Consider the following 27533-nt stretch of genomic DNA (forward strand, 5'->3'; position numbering starts at 1 on the left):
GATATTAGTAGCTGCTAGTGTGGCTATCAGTGTCAATCTACAGCACCTCATCTGAACACATATTTCTTTCTTTTCTTTTCTTCTGTTCCTTATTCCCTTCTCGCTTTCTCTAGGTATCAGTATTACCTGCAGGTGAAAAAGGCAGTGTTGGACGGACGCCTCCACTGCACAGTAGAGCAGGGGATCAGGCTAGCTGGCCTAGCAGTACAAGGTGAACACACACACACACACACACACACACACACACACACACACACACACACACACACACACACACACACACACACACACACACACACACACACACACACACACACACACACACCCACATATACATATGCATGAACAAACATCTCATGTGAATAATCTACCAGAGGGAGACAGGCAGCATAAGAGAGAAAGAGTGAGCACAAACTCACACTTTCTCAGGTCATCTCGACTTCACTACCTAATATGGCTGCATACCACTGGGAGAGCCCAGTCCACTTGAGTTCCTATGGTATCAGTCAACACACACACACACACACACACACACACACACACACACACACACACACACACACACACACACACACACACACACACACACACACACACACACACACACACACACACACACACACACACACACACACACTCATACACTCCATCTCCTCGGTCTTGTTCCTGGGTGCTGTCTGTGTCTCAGGGGGAATGTAAACAGACAGTTAGCTTATCGCTAGTTCCAAGGTTAGCCTTCGTAGCATCAGGAAGACACTTATCTGGCGGGAGGTTAGGTTCCTCCGCTACAATTACTTTTATCCGACAGACAGCAGAACACTACTTAGGATGCCCTCACAGGCCCTATCTGGCAATGGAGACGGTGTGCAGGTAAACACATAACTGGTGTGATGTGGAAATTATTTTTGTCACACTTTTTTTAATAAATGAGGTTTAACCTCATCTTATGAACAATGTAGATACAACTTTTAAAATGAAGACCAACAAAATCATGTACAAATATATTTATAATTGCTAATGCATAGTCTGTTATTACAATCTGTTGTCCCTCCTGTTTTCAGTTTGTAAAGTCTTAAAAAATCCATGAATACAACAAAAGGCAATACATTCTATGTACAGTTATGTGATTTTTGTAAATTGTACACATGTGTTTGTATTTTCTAGCGGACTTTGGAGACTTCACTCAGTTCATGTCCCAGGACTTCCTCAGGGAGTACGTGCTCTTCCCTGTGGTGAGTTCTCAAACCTTCACTGTTAAAATACTTGTGTGTTTCTTTGCGAGTCTGTGTGTGTTGCCTAAAGGCACACATTCTTGTGTCACCTCTTTACCCCCTCCCTCTGCATACCTGATTGACAGTCAGAACACTGGCAACAAGAATCTGAGTGAGATAAAGATCTAGTGGATACAAACTGAACACTATGTTACATCGCACAGCTACCGATGTTCAAACTGAACACAGGACAACTGCACCAACTGACTACAGTTTAGCTGCAAAAGCATTTGACAGGTGGAGAAAGTGACAATGCTTTAGTAAATGCTTGAACTCTTTCTTAACCTTCCCATCTTTATGTAAATAATCATTCATCAACTGTTACTTTTCTTATGCTCCTCTTTTTCTCCTAATTCTTTTTTGATTAATGATGTGATCCCTTTTCTCTCAGAACTGGCCTAATGGAGATGAGGTGCTTGAGGAGTGGACCCAAAAAGTCGCTAACGAGCACAAGAGTCGCTGGTAAAGCTTAATTTTATGTTTTTTGTACATTTGTGAAAAAAAGAGAGGAAAAGGATTGTCTAAGTACCAGATGTTTAATGTGTGTACTTTCCAGTCGAATGCAGACTGCTGAAGCAGAGCTTCTGTACATCAAAGAGGTGGAGAAACTGGACGGCTTTGGGCAGGAGAGCTTTCCGGCTAAGGTAGATAAAACCCATCCTCCCACACAGACACACACACACCTCTACAGAGGAGCCTGTTTCTCTGATTTTGAGAAGAGTTTTCTTTGTCCTTATTATTTTCACTCTTCTTTCACAGGACAACTACACCAACGATATTTTCATCGGTGTGTCTTTCATTGGGGTGTTTGTCAAACACAGAAATGGCCGATCCATCATGCTCCACAAGTAAGCCCCCCACTCCATCATATTTATCTATTTCTGACCCTATCCTTGATCATGAGGTAGTAGGGCTAATAACAATAAAGAAATAAATAAGAATGTTTTTGAAGTTTGTGTGGGAAAATTCATCCTTGTGTGCATTTGTTTGTGTTTCCTTGTGTATGACAGGTGGAAGGACATTGGTACCATAGCGCACAACAAGTCAGCCATCACAGTGGAGATAACAAGCAAAGACGACACCATCATTTTTCACATGGTGAGTGTTTAGTCTGTAGGTGCTCTCAAAACACACACACACACACACACACACACACACCCACACACACACACACACACACACACACACACACACACACACACACACACACACACACACACACACACACACACACACACACACACACACAGAGGCTTTATACAAGGTTTCTAGTGGGAAGTTAAACAAAGAAATCACATTCCCAGATATCCTTGCACACTGACAAATACCGGCTCTTTATTTTCCATAAATACAACCGCTGTGTTAATTTAAAAATATTAATGTTTTTGTCTCTGTGTTTGTATCTGCAGGAGGATATGGAAATGGCCAAGTACATCGCTCGTCTTTTTACGGCCAGACACAAATTCTATAAACAGAACAAGATCTGTGCAGAGTGAGTCCCGAGGCCAGCTGAAGGCCGTTACAACACTTATAAATCCAGTTACATCTGTTGTTTAATATCTAGAGTTTATTAACCTTTTGAAGGCTATGTAAAAGAATGAAATACCAAAACAAATTGTATTATCTTGAACTGGTGATACAGAGTTAATGGTTCTTTCAGTTTGTAAATAATCTTCAACGTTTGTGTCTCTTAAGGCCGACTCACTCACCTGCGCAAATCAGGAGGAGAACCACCTGGACCCACCGCCTCTCTCTGGTACCGTCTGCAGCACTTGCATGCTTTGTTGTGGTTCATTTTCATTGGTTATTACTCAGTGGTTTGACACAGTGTATAAATGAGACCAAAAGTCGGAGGACAGACGGCCAATTTAAGAGGGAAGACAGAAACGGCTGTGGTTTGAGATTTGACTGCTCTCCCACTCAGGGCGGCACTTAATTGTGCCATGGAGCCTCAGTTTGAACGTGCGTTGGTGGTGTGGTGGGTGTTGTTGGAAAGTTTGCAAGGGTGTTACTTGGTGTGATTTCCGGTGCGACAATGAAGGCAGTGATTTGTGCGACTCCCTCCCTGCTGGCCAGACAATGGCTTGGCTAAATGTGGCTCAATAGCTGTTCATTCAATCCTCTCCAGCACTCTGTTGTCAGTCTCGAGAACCACAGGCATCGCTGAAGGACAACTCCACGGCCATAGAGTTGATCTTTCACCTGTTGAGTTAGGATATATTGCAGTGTGACTCATTTAATGGCTGCTCCAATATTTGTAGATAATGATAATGTCCATTGCTTAATGGAGCATTACAAATAATTGCTTCTCCTTAATTGCATTTAATGTGTTACTTTATTCAGCCGCGGCCCCAGTCCTGCAACTTCCAGTCAATGCATTCCCAGTATGGAGAGCATCATCAGGACACACAGAGCTCTCAAGGTATGTGTAAAACGCACGCGCGCACACACACACACACACACACACACACACACACACACACACACACACACACACACACACACACACACACACACACACACACACACACACACACACACACACACACACACACACACACACACACACACACACACACACACACACACACACACACACACACACACACAGAAACAGCTTCAGTAGAGTAAGTTTCAAACCCTCCGGCCCCCTGCTTTGACCACAATGTGAGTTAAGATTGGATCCTTCCTGGTGATTGAAGCCGTTGAATGGAGCTAATTGTGTCTTTCCCATGAGGCTCGGTGTGACTCACAGCCCATTTATATTTGAACAATCTCCCAGCCAATTAGAGCCCAACGTTTGGGGTGCAGAGCGATGACCTCATTTTGTGCTTCACTCTTTCATTGACTTGTTCACACACTCAGTCTGCCTTTTAATCCGAAGAGCTTCCTTCTTGTCGGTTTGTCAGTAAAACAGAGCGAGTGGAAAAATATCCAGGGTGTGCTACTATGTGTGGGTGTGAGATCATTCTGTAGTGTGACCTCAGGCTTGAGATTATGTCTGTCTGCCTGCTTGTGGGCTTGAGATAGTTTCACATGAGAGAATGCTCTATTTGTTGAGTAAAGAGGAATGACATGCATACCACTGTCTCCTTCATAATGGTGGGAATAAAATATTTCTAAGCTTTCCCTCTCAAGTTGGTCAACTAAGGGCATCAAATCTTCAGATTTCTTACAAAGGTTGTTGGTGCTGCAGTGCAACCACACCCAAACAATACCCAATTTGATACATCAAACCCAACGCCAAACCCAATTTAAATATGCTCAACTTTGAAATAATCGGGTTTTCAGAACTTCAGAAATGTAGTCCATATCATGTCATTTAATCCTGGTTTAAGTCCTTATATGTAATTTCGTCAGATTTAATGAATTTCATTAATTTATCTATGAATTTGTCGGTCCATGATCTTTAAGTTGTTGTATTGTTTATGTACTGAAGCTAACAACTTCACTAACTTGGTTTGAGATTTATAAAAAAGATATATAACAAATTATAAAATGTCTTTCTCTTTTGATCTTTAGACAGCATCTTCCATGACGAAGCCTACTACAAGTCAGAGACTAGTCTGGATCGCTGCCCGGCGGAATTTCCTTTCCGAAATGGTACCGTGCCCAATGGGAGCATGTACAGCAGCCCCAGCCTGAGCTCCCTCAATCACTCCCAGACTTTTGTCCCCCCCTCGCCCATGTCCTCCAACCTCAGCATCCCCGGCAGCGAGCTCATGCGCCCTGACTACATCCCCAGTCACCGCCACAGCGCCATCATCGCTCCGTCCTACCGGCCCACGCCCGAGTACGATGCTGTCATGCGGCAGAAGCGACGCATGCTCCCCGCTCACCATGACCTCCACAGCCAATCGCTACGAAGCCTGAACATCAGCAATGCGTGTGCTTACAGCCAGCCTGAGGCTCTGGTGTATAGCCAGCCAGAGATGAGGGAGAGGAGCCCTTATCATGGCCTGGGGCCCAGCCCGGGACCTTACGCACCACAGGTACAGTTCATGTGGATGCTCTGTGTTTGTTACATTTGGTGTTCATATCTACATCTCACACAGTTTCTCCATGAATGTTCACCTTGCAGATCAGCTACAGTAAGCCAGTGTCCCATGGCCCTCATCAGGGAGGACCAGCCACCAGTCAGGGCCCCTGTCATTCCCCCTGCGTTAATGGAGGGGGAGGCGGTGGTGTGGGTGGAGGTGTAGGAAACTCCATCTCTCACACTGTCAGCACACCTGAGCTGGCGAATACCAAACAACAGGGGAACGTGGGAAGCTATGCAGTTACAGCGAACGTGCTGAGAAACCACATGACGCGCCCTCCTCCACCCTACCCTTCCAGCTCCTTCCGCCCGGCCACCAGCACCCCGGACCTGGCCAGCCACCGTCACCGCTGTATCGGGGGCAGCAGTCCAGAGCTGGTGACCCGCATGGTGCAGCTGTCGGTCAAGACCTTCCAACCGGACAGCTCGGCCGTGGTGCACCAGTCCCTGCAGGAGGTAAGTGAACCGTTAACGGCAGCTGCTAAGCACCGCTCCACCCTGGGCAAGAGACACAGCATGGAGGTGATCAGCAGCATGAGAGGAGGTGGAGGGATGGATGGCCTTGTGATGAAAGGTATGAATGCTCCCCTTCATCGGAGGAACACTCTCAGAGAACATGTGATGCCACCTCAGCCTCAGCCCCAAACCCCTCAGCAACAACCCCAGACTCATCCTCAGCAGCCACAGGAGTTGCCCATGCAGATGCCTGTCCAGAAAGCCTCTGAGGTTTCTGTCGCGCCACCTGAGTCTGTGGCCTACCAGCATCAAAAGACTCTCTCCAATGCTACCATGCTCATACACAGTAGTGAGAGTGAAGAAGAGGAGGAAGAGGAAGAGGAGAGGCCTGAGTTGGACGTTCAAATTCCTGGTCTCAACGAGGGCATTAGCGCTCAGCTCCAGGCTGCTCTGGCCAAGCTGCCAAACAAACCCCCTCCGGAGTACCCTGGTCCTCCTAGACCTGCGAGCAATGTTCAAATCCGCAACCACAATCACACTCACCACCACAACCACAATCCAGGCCCGCATAGCAACCAGGGACACATGGACCCAAACCAAGCCCAGGGTCGGGCACTCAAAGCCGGGCAGAACCCAGGGGGTGGGGGACCTGGAGGTGGTGGAGGTGGTCCATCTGCTGGTGGGACACTAACCCGAGGGGACCAAGGTGGGGTGAATGGGGCAGTTTTAGGTCCCTCCATTTCAGAACCGGACCTAACTAGTGTGAAGGAGAGAGTGAGGAAGGAGCCGGTCAAAGAGAGGCCGGTGTCGGAGATGTTCTCTCTGGAAGACAGCATCGTGGAGAGGGAAATCGCTCAGAGGGTAAGACAATCTTTACACTGTTTATCTTCTACAACTGTGCCAACATATTTTTATAAACACATGCTATTTTTCAGTGCTGAAATTATGAATTGATCAACATTGACTTCACATCAATGTTGACAATCGCAAAACCAGCACTTATTGAGGCTTTCAATTTTTCAGATGTGAAGATTTGCTGCTTTTCCCTGTATTTCATCATTTTAAATTGTATACTTTAGCAATCTACAGAAAATATTTCAGGTTTATTGCCAAAAGTATTACAGTATTTAAGCATTAAATAGATTCCAGCATATACAAAGCAGCAAAAACAGGGTTTATATTGTTGTATATTAGTGTACCCAATCGTTAAACAAGATGTTGAATAAAAGTTAATCAACCCAAACTTCAATGCAGCACATTATCCTGTACTAGGCAAAATAAAAACACCACCATATTGCCACAGTCTTTCAGTCTGTTGTTTTGCTAGCTAGTTCCATAGCTCCTGATTAGCAGTAATCCGGGGTTCAGCACCTGAGAGAGTAGCACTAGGCTCTGAGTCTCCCCAGGCAGCTAAAACCCTATAAATCCCTCAGATTACTCTTTGTGTTGGCTGTTCTTGTGTATGCCGGCTCTCTTTTACGGCACAAACATTTGACACAGCAGCGAGTTCAGGTATAAATTAAAAAATATAATCGCCATAAACCTGTCTTGTTCAAAAGTTACTTGTTGTGGCCGCTGTTTATAGTGTAAATCAACAAAATGTTCCCTCAATCCTGAAGTCCAAAGCTTTTATCCCTCAACGGTTTTATCTCATACCTAGAGGGCACCCCCAGTGACCCCCAAGCTGTTGTTTTGACTGTCCCACAGGGAATGAAAGAGGTGGAGCTGTCCTGGAGGTTTAATAGCATCAGAGATTAGGAGAGGTAATCCTCGGAGGAAGGAGGGACCGCTCAATGTGGGTCAGAGTTTGGCTAGCGTGGTAGAGAGGAAAGAAGACAGGGTGACAGAGGAAGCGTGTGTTCTGTGAAGAAAAGGAAGCTGAAGAGGTAGGTGGGAAAAAACTAAGAACTGAAAGAATGACACGTATTTTCGAAGAAGGACAAAACAAGGATAGGAGTTGAGTTGAGGTCGAAGTCAAATGGATAAGAAGTTGCAAGTCTGCTCTTAATGGGCTTTACATTTCTGTTTACACCTTTGGTCAGAATATCAGGGGATTGGTACGGCCAGGTTTGCCCTACAAACAGGACACACACACACACACACACACACACACACACACACACACACACACACACACACACACACACACACACACACACACACACACACACACACACACACACACACACACACACACACACACACACACACACACACACACACACACACACACACACACACACTCTCGTTAGCACATAAAATTCTCCCCACCTACTTTACGCACTCACATGTGTACGCTCACTCATTTGAAGCCAGCGCAGGTCAGTCAGTCTTGCAATGCTGCCGATGCCTGTAACCATGACACCGGGATTTTCCTCTCTCCTGAAGACGCTGGAAAGACAGAAGATGTCCGTGGACTCCATGAAGAGGCCGCTGATGATGGCCGCCCTCAACGGCCTCTACGTGGCCCGAATGCCTGTCCCCGAGAGTCCTGCAGAAGAAGGGGCCAAAGCGGCTACAGACGAACGGGTAAGATGTTTGCTCTTACTAAATATGTGTAACGCCCTTTGAGTTTTTCATATTCCGATGGTTTCATCTGTGTTAGAGGAAGTACTTTTAAAGATCTAGCGAATGGCACCTTTTGGTTTGTTTTTCAGTTATACAGTAAGTGCCGACTTCAAAAGATGATGTTGTTATGGTCGCATTTTCTTCTTGCTACTTAATGACAGTAAATGTTACTCTTGCTAACCCTTCTGGGATGTATTATAATGAGAACATTGTAGGTTTATTATTATCCTTTTATGGTACAATAGTTAGAAAACAAGCCCGTTGAAGCTCTTTTTTACTCCCACTTGCTCAGAGACTTAATAAACGTATATAATCACACCATAAATATACAACTGTTGCTTTTCTGGATTACAACTCTTTTTATTCAGATAATAATTCAATAAACTTCAATGCCCAAAAAGCTGTCTTAACAAATATAAATGTTCTGATAAGAGGATTCATGTCGAACCTTTTGTGGAACTTACAGGCTCCCCAACTGTTGCAATGATGAACTAAGATGAATGTTGTCGCTGTGAAACTCAAAAAGAGCCTCCGATGATCACACTGTTTAATGCATTTTGTTTTCCAATTGCTGTCTGTTGCCTCTCTTCGGAGTCTGGAGGTGTGAAACGCAGCCTTTGTCCCGACCGTTGCTAAGCTAACGGGGGCAAGCCCTAAGTGGGCTGTGGAACGCGTGGCATGGTGGTGCTTATCGCCTCTAGGCCGGTGGTATGTTAAGAATGTGACCCGAGAGAGAGCGAGCCACACAGAAAGAGTGATAGAAAAAGAGCGAGAGACTGAGATGCTGCCCTCTCAAACACGACTGGACTAATAAACATGTCCCTATCAGGATGAATACCAACGCTGCACACTCTGCTCTTTTACAGCTGCGTTGATGCATTATACATGCTTTGAGTTCTTTGATATTATAGCCAGTGAGCGGTGACGAACGTTTATAAAAGTGTATTATAATGAGATTTCTGGTCTGAATAGTCTTTAGTATGGTGGAATGTAAATGGATAAAAGCCCCTCGGGGACTGAAAGAGAAACCTCTGAATGACTAACACCCTCTCCTTTCTCTCTTTCTCTCCCCGTCTCTGCAGTGTAAGACCTTGGAGTTGAAGCTGGAAGAGGAGCGGGTCTTCACTGAGTATGAGCAGGTGCCCAAGAAGAGGACAGACTGTGTGCTCACCACGGCAACTCTGCCCGAAAACACGGAGCGCAACCGTTTCCGTGACGTCGTCCCCTACGAGGAGAATCGAGTCGAGCTGGTGCCAAACAAGGAGAACAACACGGGCTACATCAACGCCTCGCATATCAAGGTGCGCTCGAGAAGCCACGGGCTAATGAAAAAGGGAATTTGAAAGGATGATTATAGATCAGACTTGTAGTTTTATTATTCATAGACCATACCAAAATGTAAGCTTTCTCATGAGCCAAGAAAAACAAGCCTTTTGTGGCAATACATTTTTCAGGAACATTGTTTATTTAGCTTAAGTAGCTAAATCTGTAAAGCAAACATTTGATCATTAGTTGGTTCATAGATAAACCAGCGCCAGTCAGACCTCACAACAGTTAAATGAGAAAGTTACAGTTCTTTCTTTGTCACATCCTTCACTTGTGTCTTGATAAATTCACCCAGTTGCTTTAAACGATAAACGTTTTCTCCTTAGCCAAGAGTAATATTTGTTTTGTTAATTTGTGAAAAATGTTATGAACGAATATAACAACTGTAAAAAAAATGCCTCTTTAGAAAGATAACATCATACTCCATTGAATGCTAACTGCTTCAAAATGACAGCCTGGATTTTACATTAGGGTTCAAGGTTCAAGGTTCTTTATTTGTCATACGAACATAGCTACAGAGTAGTTATGTCGATGAAAATCTTAGCTCACAGGCTTCTCCAACAGTGCAACACAATAATACAGAAAAACAGACAAACATAGTGCAAGTAAATATTAAAAAGTAAATACAAAAATAATTAGACATTAGACTTTATCATCTGTCAGGTTTCTGTGTGAGCTAGTATAGAGGAAAATAATAATATTGACTTTTAAAATAGCCATATTTCAACAAGTGTTTTATAAGATCCAAGTTCATGTATTCGGCTGCACAATTAGTCTCAAAGTGCTTAGCAACACCCACACCATACACCACAAATTGAAACGCAGAGCATAAACTCGACAACACATTGAGCTCCCTGCTCGTCTTTGTTGTGGTCATTCCTAAGCGGCGAAGGGTTTGGAGGAAAGGATGAAAGGCATCTGTCGAAGGCTGTTTGGGCCTTTTTAAGCTCTCCGAGAGCTTGTGGAATTCCCAAAGAATGTGGTCCAAACTCCAAACCCTCTTAAGTCAACCTGAGCTGCTCTCACTAGCCCTCTATTCATGCTTAGTTGCAAACAGTGTGTGCCACAAGCTCGTGTGTCTGCATGACTTTGCATTTCACCAGAGCAGCACTGAGTCGCTGCCTATCACCGTGTAACCCTCTTACTTTCTCCCGTCATTTAAGGTAACTGCCACAGAACAAAGGGCCTTGTTTATTCCCCATCCACCTCCTAATACAGTGTTTACAGTCACAAGGTGGCCTGAGGAATTAGCCGGGACATGCTCATTATGTAATGGCCCTCTGTGGTCGGGCTGTATTGAAGATGCTGTGTGTTGCCTTGTGATTATTAATGAAGGAGACCAAAGGAAAGCTAAAGAAGAGGGTTTTAGAAATGAGAGAAAAGACTCAGTCTGTGGTGGGAAATTATGTTTATACTGCCCTCCAGTGGTGGTACTGTCAAGCTGTGTAAATACGCTTTTAACATCTATATTTGAACGTTTTAATTTACTAATTTCTGGCTTAAATGTGAGCTTTTATTAAATTAAAATGTGGTTTTTTTAATAAGCAGGTTAGCTTGTTTACCCATATGTAGGTTGATTATTGTTCACATTGCAGTAAAGAGATGCAACAAATAGCTGATTAATTGATTAGTTGTTCGACGGAAAAATAAATGCCAACTACTTTGTTATACATTTTTTATGTAATTTTTTATTTAAAGTTAACACATTTCGAGTAAGGGATTTCACATTTAACTGAGTATTTTTGGGTTTAGGATGGACAAAACCAGATATATTCACGGCCACCATTACAGATTTTGAGAAACTGGAATCATCATTAATTAATGAATCAAGAAACCATCAGTAGATTAGTCGATAATACAAATAATCACCTTGCTACTGTCGCTGTGTTCTCCATGCGCAACAGAACACTAATTGATTCTTTATTTGTGTGTGTGTTTTCCCAGGTGATGATCAGAGGGGAGGAGTGGCACTACATCGCCACTCAGGGCCCGTTAGCCAACACCTGTGCCGATTTCTGGCAGATGGTGTGGGAGCAGGGGGTCAACGTCATCGCCATGGTTACTGCCGAGGAGGTACATACACAAATATGCCCACACATGGCATGTGGGTGTGGATATTTTTCACCCGCCAACAGCTGGTGTCTTTTTGTGTGAGACATAGGATAACAGTGAGAGTGTGTAACTGTGTTTCTGTTTTAATGTTTAAGTGTCATGAGAATCATCCCCTTCTTCTCTTTTTCCCCAATCTTCACCCATTGTTCCGTCCAGGAGGGTGGCAGGCCCAAGAGTCACCGCTACTGGCCAAAACTGGGCTCCAAACACAACTCGGCCACTCATGGTAAATTCAAGGTGACCACAAAATTCCGCACGGACTCGGGCTGCTACGCCACCACGGGGTTAAAGGTCAAACACCTGCTCTCCGGCCAGGAGAGGACGGTCTGGCACCTGCAGTACACTGACTGGCCTGAGCAGGGCTGTCCCGAATATGTCCAGGGATTCCTCTGTGAGTGTCTTCATTATCATCATCCTCAGTCTGTGTGAATGTACCTTTTATTACGACTTACCAAGAAGTGAAAAACAATCTAAATGCCTTTATTGCTCTAGGACATTTTGTGAAATGTACTTTCTTGAAAAGAGATATTACAGTCATTAATGTTGTGAAAAAGTAGCTAGAGCCAGCAGGCAGTTAGCAGCCTAGCATGAAGACTGATAGCAGGGGGTAAAACTACCAGAACATCTAATCCATACAAAAACCAAGAGGTCAAAAAACTGTAATTCGTGGTTTTACCTTTTATTAGTCACGCTAGCTTCTTCCCTTACTGCAGATTTTAAAACTGAGTTAAACTTACCCTCTCCAAAAGGACAGTGCAGTGTATAAATGTGTTTCCTTTAGAAGCAGCATGGGAGCAACAAAGCAACCCATACACACAATGTTGACAATATTGCTTACTGCACATATTTTATATTCTATCATTTATTGCATTCTATTTCAATGTAAATTATTGCTTTATTTTATTGATATCTCACTATATTTTTTATTACAGTATTCTTAATATAGTTCGCTATCAGTGTTAATTTTTTTACATTTTTGTTTTTTATTACTTTTATGTATGCACCACGACACTTAGTCAAATTCCTCGTACGTGTGAACCTACCTGGTAATAAACCCGTTTCTGATTCTGATTAAACAAAATCTCTCTACAGCCTACCTAGAGGAGATCCAGTCTGTAAGGAGGCACACCAACTCCATGCTGGACACCTCAAAGAGCCTCAACCCCCCTGTGGTGGTCCACTGCAGTGCCGGGGTGGGTCGCACCGGAGTGGTCATCCTCACTGAGCTCATGATCAGCTGCCTGGAGCACAATGAGGTGAGTGCACTTTCTGGGACTCAACATCTTGTGTTAGAAAGGTTTTGTCAATTATGTATTACAAATATCCTAATTAATACACACCTTACTTTATGTGGGTAAAAATCACAAACACAGGTCATTTGTTTTGCAAATCAAGATTTTTCAGAGCTTGTGGCATTAGAAAAACATTGGAAGTATATTTGTTTAAAGGGTACACATCATTTGCAAAACTATATACACTTTCTCATCCAAGTATGCACACTAGGCAAATACAGCTATGATGAATATATTTGGCTCGATGAATCCTCTATCAGTGTAACTCTGGGTGTGTGTTTTTATAACCATGATGCATATGGACTGCTCAGAATATTGTAGCTCAACAGACATACACTTCTTCTTATCTCTATTCATTTCTAATTTTCCAATCACCATATTTTGTCTCTCTCCTCCTCCTTCCCTTCAGCCTGTGGAGGTTCCCACCATGTTGTCGGAGCTGAGGCAGCAGAGGATGCTGATGGTGCAGACCATCTCCCAGTATAAGTTTGTCTATCAGGTGCTCATTCAGTTCCTGAAGAACTCCCGCCTCATCTGAGCCGGGATGCTGACCTTTGACCTTACGACGTGGCAGAATGGAACTCCAATGGTACTTCGAATTGGCATGAGAACTGTACAACAGATGCAGTGTTACCGGTGACTGGTTGGAAGCAAATACAGAGATTCATGTCCAGTTTTATATGTTGCAGTTTATGGAGAATCTGGTGGATTTTCCAGACAAAATCACCTCAAGGGAGGCAAGGATTTGTGTAGGCTTGTATAGAAATTGAACACCATTTCTCCTCACGTGGTTCTTTGCCCCCTGGGTTTTACTCTTGGACCTGCTCATGGAGAAGGCATGTGTGTGCGTTCTCCACATGCAGGTGTCTGTCCTGGAGATTTCATACCATCAGATCTCTTGTTTCAGGTTGAAAAGGTGGCCTGCCTGATACATGTCTCATTCATAATTCAGCCATGATTAGAAATGGCACTATGCTGCATGAACAGTAGGTGGCAGCAGTATTACTTCTATTTTCTACACTCTGAAAGAGTTTGCCAAACAAAAGTATTCCTTAAATCACTCTTCTAAAATGTTCCTTTTTATTTCTGACAGAGTATTAATAATACAGCAAATATTTACTTTAACATTGTAACAAATGTTTTTATTTATTTCTATCAAGATTGTTGTCGCCTTCACCATTAAAAGGAGCATTAACAAGCATGTCGATCCTTTCCCTGTGGATTTACATTTTTCATCCTTGAACACGTCTTAATTGTTACCGTAGTTCTTTTGGAAAGCCTTCTCCGTCAATTCCAAAAGTGTTACTAACGCTTTCCTTGACACATTTCTTCTAAGATCCTGCTCCACATGCAAACAAAGTGCTTTTTAACAGTCACTTGAATCTTGAATCACAGCTCCTTGTGATCCACTGTGTTTTATCACATTTCCTACTGAGAAGCATTTCAAAAGTCTAAAAAGTATTTGTCCAAATAAATGGAGAACATTTATAGATATCATGTCACAGTTGGCACTCGCAGTAAATAGAGAATTGTTTCTGATACAGCAAATACTGTATACGCTGTGTTATTGTGCCTTATTGAAACAAGGAGAAGACGTTTCCTTGTTTTAGGGTCCTGGATGTGTTTTTAAAAGTGAAATCCTTTTCTTCTTTTTTTACCTCCAAAGATTCAATCTTTAAATCGGTATTTAATCATTTGTGTTTGTTACAACATTTCAAATCGTTTGCCTACCTCTGAGGTAAAGATTTGGCAGTATGAGGTGGTTTGGTTTTGAAAGGATGCATGACACAAGTGACTAAGAAAACAATGGCCTTTAATACAAATCTGATCCAAGCCTATAAGATTACTTTGATGCCATGTTCCCGGTTCCTGTTTATAAAACTTCACTCCTTTCACATTCAATCTTCTTTTTTATTCTTCTGAATCGTGATGCAAAGCCAGCCATGTCCAGATTAACTTTGTAAATAATGGGCATGTGAGAAAAGATTTCTACAAATGTTTTATATAGTTTCTTCTTTTGACTTGGTACCCTAAAAATACCGCAACATAATAAACTATGCATGCATTTTTATATTTCAATGTATATATTCTAAAATAAGTATAAGCTTTATCCTCTCTTGACATATAAGTGTTTCTTTGCACTTCTGTTCTCTTTGTGACAGTATTTTCTCACACGGCATTCCACTGTTTGTTTATATTTAATTTTTCCCCTTCATTTTTCTTTGTGGCAGAACTCCCAAATACGTTTCAAAGTATGTGTACATATGTTTTGTATATGCGTTTTCAGTGCATAAAGTCTTTTGTTTTTCTCTCCCCAGACATGTATGAACCTGTCGTACTTGCTTATTATGCAATAAAGCCTTATTTTCTTTAAGACTTTGGCCACAAATTAATTTATTCCGGAATGCTTCAATCATTTCCTTTATTTTGCTATAATGTACGCGTTGAAGAGGGTCTCTCTCACAGTATCGTAGAAATGAATTGGCTCAGAGCAACGTGAGTTAAAAGCAGATTTAGATTTTGTGCTGAAAAAGCAAAATGATCCTGGATTAAAAAAAGTCCAAAAGTCTCAACATATTTTTATTGCTTGAAACTTTGCATAAAAACATGAACGCTATTATCTTTCCTTCAGGTCCAAAGAGATCAGAAAGGGCCTTCAGTTCTGTAAAGTTCTGTATTGATTCCATTATTTTTTGGTCATTTTTTGGTAATTTCTTTGCGCAGCTCTGTCAAGTAAGAGTGATTCTTCCCATGAGCCACCTCCATTATGGCCATTGCCTGTGAAGAAGAAATATATAAATGTACAAACATCTTACAGCATGTTAAACCCAGTAAAAATGCTGGCTATCTATTGATGGGTAATTATTACCCGTTAGACAGTTTACTTTTATGGCTTCTATTGTTAAATTAAAACATGGGTTTTTGGCAAAAAACACATTTTGTTTCCTCTTAAGTTATTGGAAAAAGTTATAGCGTCGTTACCAAAATGTATATTATATTTTTATAATGAATTTTAAGTTGTTCACTGTATTAAAAGGGCCTCTGAAATAAAATATAAAAGTATGCTGTAAAAGGTCAGCAGGTCATTTTACCTTCTTGAGAGCAGTGACTCCCACTGAGTACCTCTCCATGCCCATGTACAGTCTGCCCAACTTCAGGTACATGGAGGACACATTTAAAGAGTAGGGTGGATACAGCTTGCTGAAATGGAAAGAGAGCATACATAACTTAGCTGTTTTTTAGACAAGAAAATAAGCAAAACGTCTTTAAAAACATTGCCATAGACATCACTAAAAGCCCCTCAAAGTTTCTCATTACCAGTAGTGTTTGAGGATCTTCTCGCCGTATCTGATGGCCCCCTCAGGATCTTCCATGTAAAGACAGACCCCCATGGCCTGGTACATCATGTGAAGCATGTAAACATTGGCGTCATCAAAGACAGCTCCCATCTCGTCCAGGCTCTGCTCACACATCTCCAGCAACTCACTAGGGGGTGCCACAGAGTCAAGGACTACAACAGCTCCATCTGAGGCTTTAGCATAGACGTTTTTAAAGAAGTGGACGTCTCCCATTAGTTTGTGGACTGCTGTTTTGAAGACTTGAGTTTTACGCACAAGGTACACTGCGAAATAGATGCTTAATCGTCTATTTTACTCTAAATCGGAACATCGTTTACTAAATGAACACCGTGATATAATGGACAAGTTACACACTGATTTTAGACAATAAACTCATTAGGAAAATGTTTTTCTGAGGAAGTAAAGTGATAACAAAAAAATAGCATTTTCTCATAGACTTCTATACAATCTTACTTATTTTTGCAAACAGTGGTGACAACCCCTGTAAGGGCTATCACTGGCACTTCACTTTTTAGAGCTAGAAGTTTCCACTTGAAACATCAAAGGGCCTGAGATGATATAATCAGACTTTGCTGAAGAATATCACTGGATGTACCAGCAGGTTATGCACAATAAATGCAACACAAGAGTTGTTATTAAGTGCCATTAAAAGGATATTCTTTATCTGTTTGAAAGCCCGGAACTCTCTGATGGTTTTCCTGGCGTAGCGCACCATGCTGCTGATGACCTCTGGCTCTATGGGGTCACTGCGCTTACGTGCTTTTAACTTTGCCTTGTCCTGCAGGAAAAGACAGGACACCGAGGACATTAGTCAACCAAACTGTAAGGCTTTGTTTCTTATTTTACACATGAATTACAACGGCAACTGAATGATTGTATGAGCACTTCTTGTGGTGTCTTACCTTGGACTTTGTCTTACATTCCTGGCAGTCACAGGAGAAGTAGTAAGACTCTCTCAGCCTGTTGTTGCGGTCGTCTGTTGGATAGAGGAGGTCGATGTAGCTGATGAGCACCTATGGAGGGAGGAATAACACACATCATGAAAGAATCCTTAATAGTGCAAACTCCCCTTTATTGCAGATTTCCTTTGACTTGAATGTCTCAATTTACTCCCAGATAGATCCTTAACTAGAAGTTGCAGGGTCAGTTTGAGAATAGCCCCACAGCCTCTTCAATCAGCTGCTGAATACCACACAGTACTGTGCAACAGATGTCATGTCATACTGTACACCAGAGGTCATGCTGCTAATACCAAAGCCTGTCTTTGACTTTCTCACAATTTGACGTCTCCTATCCCATTTTTTACTACTTTCTCAACCATAATATATTACAACCCAAACTACCTGTGTTGAATATATATACTACATTCAAAACATTCTAATTTATTTCCAAATTTTAGGGAATCATTTGACATTTTGACAAATCTGGTTGATCGCATCGATGAGAAGATTGACACTACTCTCATGTCTTTATGGTAAATACAAAGCTAACAGCAGCAGCCTTTTTGAATAGCTTAGACTGGAACAGGGCAACAACTAAGGTAACAACCTAATTCCTACACGAAAGTAACCTGTGGCATCTTAAAGACAAGACTCCAGGAAGTTCAAAATGTAGATATCTTGTTCTCAAATATTACTGGAAAATAAAATGAAGTATTTTGTCATTTTAATATAACATTTTTGTTATTTACTACTTCAGAAGTAGTTTAGTAACTCTTTTTTATTTGGATTTGGCTCAGGCTGCAAATTGTGTTGAATGGAGCATCACCGACAGACACGTTTCACACACTCTCGTAATAGACACAGCTCCTTTCTCCACACACACACTTTGACCCAACCCCCTCTCATGACAGCTGTCCCCTTTCCTCACTTCATCTCCAGGCTGCATGTTCTTCACCGCCCGAATCTCAGCCGACGTCCCGTTGTATGTGACTATGACGCTGGGAAGACAGCTGTGGTTTATCAATGCCACACTGGGGAGAGACAGAAACAAAAAGGAAAGATACAAATTAAAATCCCAGCTCTAATTTCTTGTAATTTAAAGAAGCAATAAGAATTGCCAACTCATTGTTACTATGAATGAAATAGATTGCTAATTTTAAAGTGCTTTAATACTTTGCTACTGCACTGAGAGAGGTCTTGAGTGTTCCTAAAATATGTGACGTGTATTTAATCTTGGCAGCAGCTGGAAATAGCATCAAAAGGAGCTGACAGGGCAAAATCCCAATTCTCACTGCAAGTTTTAAGACCTCCGGTTTCTTTGGAAGTCTGTTACATATGCTCTGGATACTGACACTTTAGTTGTAGCATTTAGCAATCGATAATACTGTATATGGCCATTGTTAACCAGTATTTTATTTTAATTCAAGATCAAGAGCTGTGGTTCAAATCAGATAACCAAAAATAAAATGAGGCAACTTACAGATCTCCAAAGAAGCAAATAACAGTTAAAAACCCGACTAAGACATTTAGAAATACAAAAGAGACTGTGTGAGGAGGGAAGAAGATACTCTGTAACATTCTGTACCTTTAAAGGTGTTGTTGAAATAGCACAGGATTAAAATCTGCTTTTATGCATGTGAGCTTTTCTTCTTACTCTGGGTAGACTGCAGTACCCATGTGGGACAGTTCATCATCTTCTATGGTGAAACCATTACAGGACACCTGTTGGATAAATGACATACGGAAGAGGAATAAAACAAAGTAAATACGACTAATCTTTTGCCTGTTTTACGTGAAATCATATAACTTCAGATGACTTAATTAGGTGTGTGTGTGTGTGTATGTGTGTATGTGTGTGTATGTGTGTGAAGTAGTAGTACCTGGGAGAAAAGTGTGACGAGGTCTTTATGGTTGGGCAACTCTAAATGTTTGGTAAAAAATCGATGCAGTCCGGCAATGTCGGACTCGTTCATCTCTCTTTTCTCGTTATCTACGTCCTCCTCATCTGTTAGAGGAAGAGGGACAGACATGTTAATTGATTGAACGATTCATCTTTTGCTAAACAGGGAGGTATGCATTGCAGAAATCATTTTAGACTATGATTGACTTTAACTCATGAAAAACTAGTTTGGGTCATTTTTAGGAAATCAAGTTACCATTTTAATGACTTAAGAGTTACCTTTGAGAAAATCTTGCACTTCAGTTTGTCTTTAAATCTATCTATGACTGACCAACATCATCCTGTTTTAATTGCTAACATTGCTATTGAGCTTACAAGGTGAAATAATATTTGCAAAATGTAGTAATAATATATTTTTTATTCCAGGCTTTTTGTCCCCGGTCAAACCTGCTGCCTACATTACCCAGAATGCAACTTGACCGCAAAAGGTTCATTATGAGTTGTGGGTGTGTTATTCTAGTAGCAGCTAATGTAGCATCAAGTCGCTATGATAACACCGAGCTACAGAGGTCTTGTAAGCTAACTTCTCTTTTTGTTTAAAACATATAGACATGAAATATAGACAGTCTATAGATTCTATAGTATTTATTTTCAGATTTTGAACTGAACCTTAAAGTTCTCCTATTATAACATTTTTAGGCATATATTATAGGTCAGAAAACATGTAGGGGAGAAGGGGGTAAGTTGAGCCAGTGGGTAAGTTGAACCACCCCCTGTAACCAGGCAACGCCTTATAGTTGTAATCAAGTGACCAGAAATGATGCAAGCTCGACCCATTGCTCTTTGCCTGTGAAAGAGAGATACTATAGTGGTCTGGTAAGTAAACATTTTTACAAAAAAACGTTTTTTGCTTGTCAAAGTAAATGTTCTAGATGTCAGCTATATCGGCTGTCATGTCAAAAAAAAAGTATCCAGGTTTAAACACATATATTGTATGTGTTGATGTGTTGGTAGCGTATTAAACCATGTGAATCATTAAGCTAAAGATGACTGAATTGTAATGCTAGGCTATTTTTTCTAAAATGGTGGCTATGGGGTAAAGTGAGCCAGTTTTAGTAGGCCAAGTTGATAATAAGAGCTCATTGTAGGCTACATTTAAAGTTGAATTTATCCTGTGTTTGATTGGTAAGATGTATGAAATTGTATCACCATTTGTATGATTACTTTTCCTTTTAACATGTTAAAAAAAATCAATCAATTCAATCGAAATTTATATTAAAAATATTTGAAAAACTAAGCTTGTATTTTCTTTGTTATTTATTGTTTATAGTTACCTTCAAGATTTGTTGTAGGTATGCCCAGGTTTGAACAGGTATGCCCAGGTTTGAACAGTGGTTCAATTTACCCCCTGACCTGGATCAACTTACCCCTACACTGGGACAAGTTGAGACCTTTTTTTAAGAAGTAATATTTTCACTGCCCTTGATCAAATATTAATTATTATCATTGCCATTGATAGGAGACCTCCTGAATTATAGGTGTGTGTTTTCATTTTTACTATGTGTCATTTCTCCTTGCAGAGGACAGCATAACTAAAAAATGGCTCAACTTACCCCACTCTCCCCTAAAGTGTTTTGCTCATAATACCAAACAGATCATGCATTCTAGCCATGCCTCATACCCCTCTATTTCCCATAAGTGCTGATTCTGGGTCTGTAGCTTTAAAAAAAGAAAAAGAGAGGAGAGCTCACGTAGGATAATTCTACCCAGATACTCAGCTAAATGCTGCCGTGATTAAACGCCATATTATGTTCCAAAGCACATCAAGGATTATTTTTGAAACAGTATGGAGCTAAAAAGCTTTTTCTCTTGCGGGTTTACCACAAGGTGAACATATCCTGCTTCTTTACACATACTCTTTCCAGTACAGCGTCAGCTCTGAGTGTTAGCGATGCTTGCTAATGTAAACAAAGACCATATTACTTCCAAAGTTTCTGATAGCGACGTTTCTGATAGGGCCGTGGGCAAAAGCCATCCCACATTTCCGATATTATGTCATGACCGCAGCAAATCTGGATCAGCACCGTTGTACCCCTGGTTTTAGAGATTTGGGAACGGAGGAAAAGAGAGAGGGTTTTATTTCTCTCCTGACACACCAGGGACACATATTTCTGTATAAAAGATATCAAAAAGTGCATTTTGCATAATAGGGGACCTTTAACTATGACTTAGTCAATTACACACCATTTAACTTACAGACACTTGTGTAGGCAGCCCTGTTTGTGAGTCTGAAGTGCTCCTGTTTCTCATTGTAGTTGTTACACATGTTACATTGTCTAATGGCCATTCCATCCACACCTATAGGACATATATAGATGTGGCTGTTGGTGTTTCCCTCTCTCTAATCTGAATAGGTTCTACTTTTTTAAGAGGGATATCTGCGGACACTTAGGAGTGAAGTAGAATCTATCGGAGTCCCTGAACACCCTATGGGGAAGGGTAAGGGTTGTTCCCAAAAAGAAAAAATGAAATCACAAAATAGGATTGCATGTGTGTTCAAGACGCAATGTCTTACGTGATTGTATCTCTTCTATGAGCAACATCTTCTCCGAAGCACATCTTTCTTTCTGCATTTTCTGTGAGAAACAAATCAGTGAAACACAGATATGAGCTCAATGAACCACATTGTGATGTGTGAGACATTACATTACATTGCATTTAGCTGACGCTTTTATCCAAAGCAACTTACAATAAGTGCGTTCGACCAACAAAATACAAACTTGAAGAAAACAGAATCATATAAGTACATCAGGTTTCATAGAGCAAAAACATTACAAGTGCTACTCAACTGGCTTTATATAAGCCAGTCCTTTATTAGTATATAAGTGCTTTGTTAATAGTTATATTGCTCGAAGTGGAGTCGAAAGAGAAGAGTTTTCAGTCTGCGCCGGAAGGTGTGTAAGCTATCTGCTGTCCTGATGTCAATGGGGAGCTCATTCCACCATTTTGGAGCCAGGATAGCAAACCCACATGTTTTTGCTGATGGGAACTTGGGTCCCCTTCGCAGCGAGGGTGCAGCGAGCCGTTTGGCTGATTCAGAGCGTAGTGCACGCGCTGGGGTGTACGGTTTAACCATGTCCTGGATGTAGGAAGGGCCAGATCCATTCGCAGCATGGTACGCAAGTACCATTGTCTTGAAGTGGATTCTAGCAGTTACCGGAAGCCAGTGGAGGGAGCGGAGGAGTGGCGTGGTGTGGGAGAATTTAGGAAGGTTGAAGACCAGACGAGCCGCTGCATTCTGGATGAGCTGCAGAGGTCGGATGGCACATGCAGGTAGACCAGCCAGGAGGGAGTTGCAGTAGTCTAGGCGTGAGATGACGAGAGCCTGGACCAGAACCTGCGTCGCTTTCTGGGTCAGCTGGGGACGTATCCTCCTGATGTTGTAAAGCGTGTATCTGCAGCAGCGGGTTGTAGCAGCTATGTTTGCAGTGAAGGACAGGTTGTTATCTAGGGTCACACCCAGATTCCTTGCAGTCTGAGTCGGGGAAACAACAGAGGTGCCGATGTTGATTGTCAGGTCAAGAGTGGGACAATCTTTTCCCGGAAGGAAAAGCAGTTCAGTCTTGTCAAGGTTGAGCTTGAGGTGATGATCAGACATCCACTGAGAGATGTCAGCTAGACAAGCAGAGATGCGTGCGACGACCTGGGTCTCTGAGCGGGGAAAGGACAGAATTAATTGGGTGTCGTCAGCGTAGCAGTGGTATGAAAAACTATGCGGGCTAATGACTGATCCGAGTGAGTTTGTGTACAAGGAGAAGAGGAGGGGACCAAGAACAGAGCCCTGAGGGACCCCTGTAGTTAATTGACAAGGGTCGGACTCGGACCCTCTCCAAGTAACCCTGTAGGTGCGGTCTTTGAGGTATGAGGTGATGAGGGAAAGTGCAGAGCCTGAAACTCCAAGTTCTTGGAGAGTGCGAAGGAGGATCTGATGATTCACCGTGTCGAATGCAGACAAAACATTTCAAAAAGTTGTGCTGCTTTTTATTAACTTTCCTACCTTCTTGGCGAGGATCCGGGCCACGAGGCGGGATATTTCTGACGGGCACCAGTTCTCTCCGAAAGCAGTTAAGGCAGAGCACTCCAGTTTGTGCATTGCCCAGTCCCCTTTCTGCACACAAACACACATACATATTATAACAGCACACAAAAGAGCAAACATGTAGTTTGAAGCCGATTAAAAACGTGAACACCTGTGGTAGAGCCAACTATTTACAGTTTAGGTCTCACCACAACAAAAGGCCGAACAGTTGGCGTTTACGGCAAACAGATCCATCCACCCAGCAGAAAAAACTAAATCATAGGATCCCAAATAACATTCAGACATTTCACACACAACATCCTGCACATCTTTATCAGCAGAACATGTCACAGTTTCTTAGCCTGTTGGCTTTTCATGATTCATTTCCAACCCATTATTGCAATCCACAGACAAAAGGGAAATGCCAGGGAAGTGAGAGGACAGTCACAAAGAGAGATTTTGTTTATGTTCAGTTTTATCAGTAAAATAAATTATCCAGTCTAACTCTGGGTAACCCAGTCTATGTTTAGAAATGATCTCCCAACCCCCTTTGGTGTCAGGACCCCCTGGTCGAGTACCACTGACCTACATCACTAGGGTTCATCCCCTTCAGGAATCATTACACTGCAGTCATTCTGCACAGTCTCCAAACCCCCACCCCCTCTTACACTCTCCTACCTGGCATTTGGCATTGCAGTAGAAGGCTTTCTTGCATTTCCCACATCTTGCCAGGCCTTCTTTCCTATTCATGACAAAAAATAGGGTCTATTAGCTTATGGATTGAAAACAGAATACAATTAAAAACATACAGAAAGATTCTATCATATCCTGGTACGACAAAAATCAAATAAGTGGATATTAACCTGCATACAAAAGACTGATCCGCATATAGCCAACGCTGTGAATGTCTGTATCTGAGAATGTTCTTGAATGTGAGTCTGCAGCTGCTTAAGTGTGTAAGTGTGGGTTCGGACAAATAAACATCCTCTGTTACTTTGAGACAAGAAGCAGCAGTTGCTGGTGGCCCGACGTAACTGATAGCAATGAAGGGTTTAAAACATTCTGTGGTATTAATAGAGTTGGCATTGTGTAGGAGCAGCTGTCTCTCTACCTCACTGAATAGTGAAGCAGTCCAACAGACCACACATTTCATTTTTAAACTCTTGCTATTTAGAAGTCAGGCGTAGTCAAGCAAACTGTGTTGTGAAACATGACAGGCTAAAGCTGGGAGAACACTTCCTTATGTAGGGCGCAGGTATGATACAGAGGTTCACGCTGATGATTTACTCTCACAGTCATGTATTCTGCAATATGTGCAGAGTATCCAATTAAAGAGAGCTGAAACACACATAGTTAATTCTCTACAAGTGTTGTCTATGTCTGTGTTTTGTAAAATCCTGTGTTTTTAAAGGAAAACGTAATATTCACAATGTTACTACTGATGGACAATCATCCTACACACCAAGTCAAAGCTGTGTCAAGAGATACTGTGATAATTGCGGGGGAAAAACACAAAATACCAGTTTTAGAGTGTTATTTTTAGTAATATGTATTTCATTTTGAAAGTGGCAAGTTCATGAGAAATAGCCTATAGCTAGCCTAAGCTTACCAATTGTATTTATGTAACTGGCAGCATTTTGATTTAGTGGTATAACTTAAACGTGTCATAAAAGTGACTGGAGTTGTAAAAAGTGTTCGCTGTGCAAGTTTTGCATGATGCGATTTTACCTTTTATCTTAGGTTTGCCTTTTGTGAATTTATATTATTGCAATCAGTTTATTTGTATTTAATCATAAGAACTTAGCAATGTGTGCGATGCCAAAGTAAAGATGTGTTTTAGGGTTTGTCTTAAAGTTATAATCTTCTGCATTTCTTTCATGCCATCCACATCACCTTTCTTAACGCACAGCAGACTGGAGGAGATCATGTGCACCGTGAATTATGATTAAACAATTGATGATGCTGCGTGTCATTTGAAATGATTTCAAGAGAATATATATGCACTTGTGTGTATAATTTGTTCAAATGTATAATAACTGATTTGTGTTATCCTTGCTATTTGAAACCCATCCATAAATCACATTGCAGCTGCAGATGAAATAAACTATTAATCATGATGCTTCTCAGGTAACAGCATCTTAAGCTTATGTTCACTATTCATAAATACTGGTACAGTGGTTCTGAGAGGTTAAACATATAGACACATGATCTACATGAACTAGATAACCTAAATAGATTTATTTGAGTGACGTTTTTACGACAAGACGCCTACATATGGTGCAGTGCTTGGTAGTGAATAGTAGGCTATAGAGACTTACTCATTAAGACATTTGGTAAATTGAGATTCTGCATCAGTATGTGTATGTAGGCAAATTAAACACTTTTGTAACTATCAAATGACACTCAAATACTTTGTCATAGCAGGCATGGCTAAAATAACCCGTCACTTACCTGGTGAAGCAGAACTCACAGTAGCAGCCTCTCTCCTTTAATGACAGAACATAAGAGTGCGCAGGAGTGGAAAACAACAGCTCTCCAGTTTTAAAGGGTTTAGTAACGCGGAGACCTCGCCCTTTACCCGGACTGTCAAACCTCTCGATTCCTGCGATGCTTCCCGTCATAGTGCCTCCTTTTGAGCTGTCTTCCTCCAAAGTGACCCGTTACCCAGGAAGACCCGGGAGTGAAGTGGGATGTGGCCCCTCAGCTCCGAGCGTTGGGGCGTCAACCTCCCAGTAATACATCTCGGTAAAGTGAGTTTACTGTGGGAAGTTCGACACACATTCAGCAGTTTTTGTTTAAAAGTCTAATTTGTTAGAAAACATACATGTCATGTGAACCACTGACTTGAGGGCATTTTCACATACTATAGCCTACAATAGTTTTGAAATATACTTTCTACTTGATTTGACTGACATGACATTTTTTACGTGATATGTTTTACTATAATGTAGGCTACCATATTATACTTGGACATGTTTTCTACATAAAATACTATGACTATTTTGTTCACATACTAAACTTCATTCAACATATTTACTGTTATTACTCTGATATTTTTCAACAATTTTTTTATGACTTTTTTTTAACATACTATACCATTACTTTTTTCAGATATTTGTGCAATTTTTCTGATATTTTTCTGACATACTATACTATGACTTTGGTAGCTACTTGTGGGTTATCTGTCGCCACTTTTTAATTTCATTTTCCAATTTTTTCTCAAATAGCCTACAGATGTGTGTTATCATGTCGCCATTTTCACAAAAATATACTATTTGTTTATTAAATTATTTGTATTTCTCTAAAATCTAACCGTAACCCTAATCATAACCCTAAAACAAAAGTAGAGACAGATAACCCACAAGTAACATTACTTTTTTTCGCATGATATTTTTCAATAATACTATAGGCTACTATGACTTTTGTTCGACATACTATACTATGACTTTATTTCTCATATTTTTCGATATACTATGACTTTATTTCTCATATTTTTCGATATACTATGACTTTATTTTCGACATAAAATATTATTACCTTTTTTTTACATACTATAGCTACTATGCCTTTTTATAAAAATGTTCGACAAACGATGACTTTTTTTCTGATAATTTTTACAATATACTGTATAGCCTACTATTAATACAATACTTTTTTGAACATAGGCCTACTCTATTATGAAATATTTTTCGACATACTATACTATTACTTTTTAATACTTGTTGTCGACATACTATACTATTACTTTAAAAAAAAAAAAATCGGCATATATACTAAGACTTTTTTCTGATTTTTTTCGACATGCTATACTAACACTTTTCTTTCGACACATGCTATACTAGGATTTTTTTCCCCGACATGCTATACCATGACTTTTTTTCAGATTTTTTTGGACACATTATGATTTTTTTGCGACATTCTATACTTCTCTTTTGGTATCTCTTTTTGGTGATATTTTTCGACATACTATACTATTACTTTTTTTTCAACATATTATACAATACCTTTGTTTCAGATATTTTTCAACATATTACACTATGATAAAAAAAGATATTGCATATACATATCCCACAGTTCATTTCCATAGTGTTGGTACTTTTAACTGCAGTTCAATAAGGCCATCTGGTGGTGAAGGCCTAGAATATATTTTCAGATAATGCCAACTTTTTGTACAATTCAATTGTCAGTGTT

At 41.1% G+C, this 27533-nt stretch overlaps 2 protein-coding genes across 2 annotated transcripts in view; one reads left to right on the forward strand and one right to left on the reverse strand.

The window, feature by feature from the left end:
• The window catches only part of LOC117533758 (tyrosine-protein phosphatase non-receptor type 14-like), a 40314-nt gene extending 24876 nt beyond the window's left edge, over positions 1-15438 (forward strand). Inside the window, exons 4-20 of the mRNA XM_034197670.1 lie at positions 114-211; positions 1165-1232; positions 1663-1733; positions 1828-1915; positions 2031-2119; positions 2282-2369; positions 2681-2763; positions 2967-3027; positions 3615-3693; positions 4794-5263; positions 5353-6627; positions 8155-8295; positions 9417-9635; positions 11605-11733; positions 11929-12163; positions 12865-13028; positions 13474-15438. Of these exons, the coding sequence (XP_034053561.1) occupies positions 114-211; positions 1165-1232; positions 1663-1733; positions 1828-1915; positions 2031-2119; positions 2282-2369; positions 2681-2763; positions 2967-3027; positions 3615-3693; positions 4794-5263; positions 5353-6627; positions 8155-8295; positions 9417-9635; positions 11605-11733; positions 11929-12163; positions 12865-13028; positions 13474-13602 (3487 nt within the window). The 3' untranslated portion in view covers positions 13603-15438. The remainder of the gene's footprint in view (positions 1-113; positions 212-1164; positions 1233-1662; positions 1734-1827; positions 1916-2030; positions 2120-2281; positions 2370-2680; positions 2764-2966; positions 3028-3614; positions 3694-4793; positions 5264-5352; positions 6628-8154; positions 8296-9416; positions 9636-11604; positions 11734-11928; positions 12164-12864; positions 13029-13473) is intronic.
• Positions 15439-15626: 188 nt separating this feature from the next.
• Positions 15627-26037, reverse strand: smyd2b (SET and MYND domain containing 2b). Its single transcript, XM_034197678.1, has 12 exons — positions 25794-26037; positions 24021-24084; positions 23322-23432; positions 21840-21900; positions 19245-19369; positions 19019-19086; positions 18293-18395; positions 17326-17436; positions 17081-17201; positions 16383-16557; positions 16157-16265; positions 15627-15842 (listed from the first exon to the last, which is right to left on the reverse strand). The coding sequence occupies exons 1-12, from the start codon at positions 25961-25963 to the stop codon at positions 15762-15764; spliced, it is 1299 nt and encodes a 432-aa protein (XP_034053569.1). The 5' UTR covers positions 25964-26037; the 3' UTR covers positions 15627-15761.
• Positions 26038-27533: the final 1496 nt, after the last annotated feature.

This window comes from Gymnodraco acuticeps, unplaced genomic scaffold (assembly GCF_902827175.1).
Source record: "Gymnodraco acuticeps unplaced genomic scaffold, fGymAcu1.1, whole genome shotgun sequence".
Classification (NCBI taxonomy): domain Eukaryota; kingdom Metazoa; phylum Chordata; class Actinopteri; order Perciformes; family Bathydraconidae; genus Gymnodraco; species Gymnodraco acuticeps.